The following is a 7,642-nucleotide window of genomic DNA, read 5'->3' as shown; positions in this document are numbered from 1 at the left end:
CAGAGTTAGTATTATTTTCCATTTGTTGACTTTTCCATGTCAAATACCAAATATCTGTAATTATCATAGTTTCTGAAATAGTGTCTTGAGCCAGGGAGATGGCTCAGTGCCGGGGAGATGGCGCAGTAGAATAAGCGCTTCCCTGGCAAGTGCAAGGGTCTGAGTTCAATTCGCTGTTCCAGGGGAAAAAATAAAAACTAATAATAAAAACGAAAAAAAGAAATAGTGTCTTGATATTCAGTAGACCAATCTTATGGATAAAATACTCATGACATCCTAACCAGGGAAGACGAAAAGCATTATTTGTCAGCAAGCACAACACAGGGTACAAAGTTCAAAACCTGGACTCATGAAAAAGAGAGAGAGAGAGAGAGAGAGAGAGAGAGAGAGAGAGAGAGAGAGAGAGAGAGAGAGAAAAGGCAAGTGGATCACCATGAGTCCAAGGTCAGCCTGAGCTACCTCGTGCATCCAATACCAGCCTGAACTACAGAGCCAACTTCCCCGCACTAGGGAGGCTGAAAACAGGAGGATCCCTAGGAGTTTGAGCTGCGTAGTGAGTCCCTGTGCGCGCGCACACACACGCGTACACACACACACACTTGCTGCCGTCGCGGTGAGCGCGGTCTCCTCTTAACAGGTTTATCTTACACCCAGCAAGGTGACTCCAGCATTAGCAGCTCCCCTAGAGAGGAGGAGAGCCCGCAGGCGGAGTTCCGGCTGCGCAGCACAGCTCGGCGCCTTCCTCCAGGCCGGGCACCGCCCCACTCGCCCCGCGTCACCCAGATACCCCAAAACCCGCCCGACGTCCCCGCCCCGGGTGGCGATCGCTCCGCCCCTCCCGCCTCCACGCCCCCAGCTGCGGCGCGCACCGGCAGGGAGGCGCGGCCGCGATGGCGCTGACGGCCGGCGACGCAGCCTACTTCCAGAGGGGAAGCCTGTTCTGGCTCACGGTCATCACCGTTTCCTTTGGCTACTACACGGTAAGGACCGCGGCCGCGGAATGCGCGCCAGCCCGGGGGACCGGCCGCGCAGGCGCAGGCGACCGCCAGGCCGCGCAGGCGCACTGGGAGGCCCGGGCCAGCCCCCACCCCACCCCCAAAGCTCGGAGAAACCGGCTGGGCAGGCTTTTCTTAGGTATGGGCAGGGCGGCTCTCCACCCATTGATTCTTTCAACATGGTGGTGGCGAAGTCGGAGGCCAGGAGAGATGCCACTGCCTACTTCCGTTCAGCCAGACTTTTGCCCGCGCTGATCACAGTCCTGGGGCTGGGATACTGCACGGTGAGGACTGCGATCTTTTTGAGCCCACCGGGCCCTCGTAGGGTCGCGGGGGGCCGTGGGAAGGGCGTGTGCGCATGCGCGCGTGCTGGTTGCTTAGGTTACTAGCCTGCTGACCGCGAAAGTTGCCACGGGTTCTTAGGGATGCAGGGGACTGGGACTCCCAGCCTGAAAGGGACCCGGAAGGAGTCCGTGTTCTCCAAAACTGAACAATGAATTTTTGGAACAAACGGAGGTTAAGAGCAGGATGTATTTACTGGGGGAGAGAAAGCTTCTGTCCAAGAGAGGGACAGCAGCGGGGCCCAAGTGGGTTGCCCCAGGAAGCTGTCTCTTCCAGGGATTTTTACAAAGTAAAACCTCGTGGTGAGACGGGTCGGAGGTGGAGACCGTGCGCTTAGGTGGGCATGAGGTGGGACAAAACTGTGGTCAACCAATAAGGTCACAAGCACCATTGCTCGGGTGACATTGATTAAATCCAGGATCGAGTGAAGAAACGAGTCACGTAGCAAGTGGGCATGAATAGAGAACAGGAGCTTATCTCGTAGCCTGTAGCGGTTGGATAAGTGACTTCCTGGCTTCCTCAAGTTGATGATCAATCCCCGATGTTTATTTCTAGCAAGGTGTGCATTTGTTCGATCTGCTGTCTTTAGGTCTGGCCCACAGCGGGAGCATCCGTCTCTCTCAGGGTTGCAAGGTGTCTTGCCTTCCGTGCTGTCTCCTTTGAGGGCCTAGCCCTGTCTGCCTTCCTGTAATATCTGTATCTAATTCAGCTGCCTACAACATTAACACCCGACCGCCTTTAGGGTAACAGTGTGTGCCGCTGAAGCTAGGCGAGGACCAGCTTACCTTTGGAGAGCTCTTGGTCCTCTCGCCATCCCCTCCCACTTGTGCAGCTACTAAGGTTCACACTGGTCTAAGCCTGTCACGCAGGCGGAATTAAAGTCCACGGTATGCCCTAGACCTGTCAATTCAGGATCAGGACTTCCGAAGCAGAATGAAGCAGCTGGGAATAAACCTAAAGGATGGGCGGGATTTGACTGGTAAGAGTGAGGATGTCTGATGTAGGTATGAAAGCAAGACAACTCTCAGAGGAAGAGTGGCTTCGGTTCAGCTGAGAGTGTGTTTAAAGATGATGAGAATGATGTTGGGAGATAAATTCAGGGCTACATTGGTATAATTATGAGCGAAGGTAAAGCTGTTTCGATATTGCCTAGGAGGTCCGGAGACTAGGAATCGGTCATGCCTGGAGTGTGGGTTGTTGGTGTCAGGGATGACTACCTCTGTCCCGGTTTCCTCATATGCAGAGTGAAGACACTGAAAGGAAATTTTTCCAAGGTGCATTTCAGTTCTCCAGTTTCGTGTCTCTGACTAATTAGAATACAGAAGGAAGAAAACTTTGTGGACTTCAAGTTGGGGTGTTGTGGAGCAGTCAGATGCCCTTTCTGTTCCCTGAGCTTCCTGAAAATGTAGTGGCAATTTAATTGCCTATGTGGACGTACATTGTAGGAAAGACAGTATCTTGATAGGGCTGAATGAGGCTGAATTTTGAAGCTGTTTGCACTTAATTATTTTCAGAAAAACAAACTAGTAGAGAATACAAGGTGGAAAACAAAAGGCCGATAATTTCAGTGCATAAATCGTATGTGATTGTACAAATTGCTATTAAAATTTTACAACTCTGATCTTGTACAGCAATTAACCACTAAGAAGAATATATGCAGTGTATTATTTGTTGAAACTGTCCTTCCGATTTGATTTGAAACTGTCTCATTGCTATCTGTTTGGCAATAAAACTTTGAAAAAAAAAAAATTTTACAACTCTGGACCTCCATATTTTCCACATCTGTGCAGTGGGTCATTCTTATTTTGATGGGCACAATAAGAAAAGGAAGAAGTTCTGAATTAAGTGGGGTTCAAGTCATAGTTTCTGAACCAAGAACTTGCCAAGACACAGTCTTAAAAATTTATTAGTGACCTCTCTTATAGTCTGCTGAAATCCATTAGGAGTCAGTCACCCTGAGCACTGAGTCTGATAACCATAAGTTTTCCTCTGTAACTCCCAATGAAGTTACTTTTAGAAAACAGAAGTCAAAACTGGATGAGCAAACTATTTGGGTCAGAGGTTCCTTACCCTGTAGTTATCACAAACAGTATTATTTTACAGCTGCGCTCCAACATGGACTGATCTTGATGACTTACTACCTCCTCTGTGTTTTGGGTTCTCTTGCAGTGGGTGGTCTTCTGGCCTCAGAGTATCCCTTACCAGAGCCTCGGGCCCCTGGGCTCCTTCACTCAGTACCTGGCGGGCCACCATCACACCCTCCTGCGCAATGGGTAAGGCTCCCTGGACGCCTGGAGGTGGCATTAGGTGTCCAACAGTAAAGCCAGTTCTCATTGAGACACTTCGTTGGGGGCTGGGGAGATGGTTCAGTAGAATAAGCGCTTCCCTGGCAAGCACAAGAGTCTGAGTTCAATCCCTGGTTCCACCAAAAAAAAAAAAAAAAAAAAAAAGACACTCTGCTTTTTAAGACTTCTGTGGTAACTTCGTCATCTTAAACTAGAACTCTTTTGTTGTCTTCGCTTCAGATACTGGCTTGCCTGGCTGATTCACGCTGGAGAGTCCTTGTGCGCCATCGTGCTGTGCAAGTAAGTCACGGTCTCTGAGTTGAGAATAGTTCCATCTAAATAATTCAGGCTCCTGTAGGCTGAGAGCAGTCTCGGGGTAGATTTAGATCCCAGTGTCCAATTCTGAGCCTGGCAGAGATAGGACTCAGTAAGTGTTTGATGAATGAATTCAGTTGTTTGTGTTCATTAATTACTTGATTGTTTAGTTGGGATGATTTTTATTATATTTTTAAAGCTTTCCATAAAGCCCCAACTAGAACAAAAGATTAAGTCTTCTAGTTTGAAAAGAGCTAAATTGGGGCTGGAGAGATACCTCAGTAGAATAAGCACAAGGGCCTGAGTTCAATCCCTGGCTCCGCCAAAAAAAGAAAAAGAGAAAGAGCTAAATCATTAACAGTTGATGATTCTAATATGATTTGACAACCAAATCACTTCGATAACTTTTCCAAAATATATGTGTCTGGGCTGGGAAGATAGCTCAGCAGGCTAAGCACCTGCCTGACAAGCACAAGGACCTGAGTTCAATCCCGAGTACTGTATGCCATGCTGGCCCGGCAATCTGAGGTGTGCCGTGTTACCCTGAAACTGAGTGTGGCAGCACACGTAACCCAATGCTGGGGAGGCTGAGACAAGAGGATGACTACGGGTCTGAAATGCGCAGCAAGACCCTGTACCAAAAAATATATATATATATGTGTGTGTCCCAAAAGAAAAAATATATATATATGATTTCCAGACCCAGAGCTTCTGATTGGATCATCTTACTTCTGACAAAAGAATGTGTTTTTCTTAGAGCACCACAGAGAACTCTGTCCGTGTGATGCTCTGCAAGAGTGTGCAGTCCCAGTGCTCTCACCCAGCAGGCTGGCCTGGCGTTAAACTTCTGAGTCAGATAATGAACCTTTCTCAAGCCCCAGGGGCCTCATGTCCAGCTCCACGTGCTTCGGAAAAAACAACTCACTTTGCTTGACTTATGATCAGAATTGCTGAAGTTCTGTGTTCTGTTACCTCTTTCCATTGCCCTGTTCAGCCTCACGGTGAAGTCTTGCCTTGCGGGTGTTTCATGCAGCCCTGGAACTTAGAAAGCAGCAGTCCTGACACTGGGTTTTGTATTGGCATTGGGGACCTCTGATGAAAACCGGAAGACTGGTGGGGCATGGGGGTGCACACCTGTAATCCCAGCTCTCGGGAGGCTGAGGCAGGAGGACTGTACAAGTGTGAGTCCATCCTGGGCTACATAGCGAGTTCAAGGCCAGCCTGAACTACATAGGGAGAGCTTGTCTCGAAAACAAATCAACAAGAAAAAACAAACAGTGCTATTTCACTGAGCCTAGGATTCTGAAGTGGCAGCAAATCTTTTATTTCCTTTCTAAGTACTGTATCTTCTATGCTTCTAGGATAATGTAAGTTTATTTTCTCCTTGTTCATTTCAAAACACACATCTGCTGATCAAAGTTGTATGTGTTGTGCTTAAAACTCAGAAGCATAGCAACTGAATGTGAAGATTTCCCATTATCCTAAAAGTCATTAGTAAGAGTTTAATTTATAAACAACTTTATACACATCTCCATAATGTCTTCTATAGCCTTTCACCATTTTTTGTTTGTTTGTTTGTTTTTGTCTTTTTGAGATAAGGTCTCACTGTGCAGTTCAGGCTGGCCTTGACCTCACTTTGTATCTCAAGCTGGTCTTGAGCTCACAACGATCTTCCTGCCTCAGCCTCCCCAGTGCTAGGATGACAGGCATGTGCCCCATGCTCAGCCATCCCCATTGTTATATATGCCTGTTTTTCCCTGTCTGTGCCTATAAATATACTTCATCCATTCATATTAATCCATAGTATTTCATTACATGGATGCGCCTCAATGTCTTTAAGAAATCCTCCCTCTGATAGACTTCTGAGCTTCTGGATGTTTTTATTATGATCAGCAGTACTGCAAAGAAAATGAGTTTCATGCCTTTGGCCCACTTAGGTATTTAGTCTGATTACAGGTGTGCATCACCGTGCCTGGCTTGACTATTTCTGAGCTCTCCATTATTTGAAGAAAAAAAAAAAAAGTGTTCAAAAGGCTGAGGCAGGAAGATTATCATTTTGAGGCTAGTCTGTTCTACATCCAGGTAGCAGGCTTGTTTTTTTTTTTAAAAAAAAAAAAAAGAGCTGGGCACAGTAGCACACACCTGTAATCCCAGCTCTTAGGAGGCTAAGGCAGGAGGCTTGCTGTGAGTTTGAGTCCAATGAGGACTCCATAGTGAGTTCAAGGCCAGCTTGAACTACATATGGAAACCCTGTCGCAAAAAAAAAAAAAAAAAAAAACAGAAAACAGTAATCCCCCCCAAAGAAAAAAGAAAAAAAAAAAAAAAGAAAGAACGAAAAGAGTAATGCTAGGGCCACCGAATAACTCAGCACATTAAAGCGCCTACAAGCAGGCGCAGGGCCAGGGTTGCTCACCCAGCCTGCTGAGACTTCGGTTGAGACTGGGCGTGGTGGCACGTGCCTGTAATCCCAGCACTTGGGAGGCTGTAAACAGGAGAATCACTACATCTAGTCGTGAGACCCTGAACACCCTGTAGCCCCTTGCCTGAGATACAGAAAAGAAAACAATAATCCTATGAAACCATAAAATTTAATTCGGGTGCTTAGTTTTGCTCTCTCTCTCCAGGCACAAGGGAATCACAGACCCCTGGGCGCGGCTGCTCTGGTTCCTGCAGACTTTCCTCTTTGGGGTGGCGTCTCTCTCCATCCTGATTGCCTACAGACCAAAGCGCCAAAAACGCACCTAAAGGAGCTGGCCCTTCCCACCTGGTCCAACCCTCTAGCTGCCCCTTTCCCCTGCCCACTCTCTGGCTAGCTTGAATGGACCAGTGTCACTTACCGGAGAAACAAGGAACAACTGTGACTCTCCGTGTCCACAGAGCCACCCGTTAGGCAGCAGCTTTGGCACTTTGGTCCACAGGACTCTCCCATCACCTGGGTAAAGGTGCACATTAGATTCGCTTGTTGGGGCACATTGCTCCCCACCCTCACGGCCACCACTGTGCTCTCCTTTCCCAAATGTTTTTACCTTTTTCTGGACCAAGTGACCTGCACACAACATATCAGTCCCCAGCCCTTGATTACACACCACTGAGGCAGTACTCTCATCTGCTCAGACTGCAGAGAAAGCTAAAGAAGCAGGTGTCTGGCAGGGGGCCGGCAGCACGGAGCCCCAGGGACGTGCTGGATGCAGGAGCAGATGCTGCCTGCCGGAAGAAATCCGTCCCTGCCTGTGGCCCCTGGGACAGAGCACTGGGTAGTAGCAGCATCTGGTCACAGTTAGATTGTCCTCTACTGCAGGGCCGCACAGCAGACCCTGTGAAGTTTTCCCAACAGGTGTCCTGTGTCCCACCAGCGCTGGAACTCCTTCCATGTCGCTCAACAGAGGAAGGACACAGATCTGGCTTTCTACCTCTCTGACATTCCAGTTTTACACTGAAACTGTCCAAGTCAGTGTCCCCTCATCTCAGGTGGGGCCACTTTTCGCAGCTTCTCCAGGGGAAACCTGGACCTTTGCCTTCCCGCCCTCTCACTTTCTCCTTCCTCACTGGATTCCTTAGTCACACACCATCCGCTCTAGAGATCTGGGCCCACACGTTACACACCTTGTTGGTGCCTTGCCATCCAGGGCCACTGTCACTCTCCCTGACAGAGCGAGGAATGGCTGTCACTCCCCAGCACCACCATGCTCTTCTCGGGGACTCATC

General features: G+C 48.5%; 1 protein-coding gene across 2 annotated transcripts; it reads left to right on the top strand.

Annotated features, from left to right (window-relative positions):
* Window positions 1-776: 776 nt before the first annotated feature.
* Window positions 777-7,400, top strand: Tmem254 (transmembrane protein 254). 2 transcript variants are annotated; one of them, XM_004624087.2, is made up of 4 exons: window positions 777-980; window positions 3,507-3,610; window positions 3,863-3,922; window positions 6,562-7,400. In XM_004624087.2, the coding sequence occupies exons 1-4, from the start codon at window positions 891-893 to the stop codon at window positions 6,680-6,682; spliced, it is 375 nt and encodes a 124-aa protein (XP_004624144.1). In that variant the 5' UTR covers window positions 777-890; the 3' UTR covers window positions 6,683-7,400. The 2 variants fall into 2 exon arrangements, with proteins under 2 accessions (XP_004624144.1, XP_004624143.1); XM_004624086.2 differs by lacking the exon at window positions 777-980 and adding an exon at window positions 1,109-1,279.
* The last annotated feature ends 242 nt before the right edge of the window (window positions 7,401-7,642 follow it).

This window comes from Octodon degus, unplaced genomic scaffold (assembly GCF_000260255.1).
Source record: "Octodon degus isolate 3935 unplaced genomic scaffold, OctDeg1.0 scaffold00005, whole genome shotgun sequence".
Taxonomy (NCBI): Eukaryota; Metazoa; Chordata; class Mammalia; order Rodentia; family Octodontidae; genus Octodon; species Octodon degus.
This window is presented reverse-complemented; position numbering and strand designations above follow the sequence as displayed.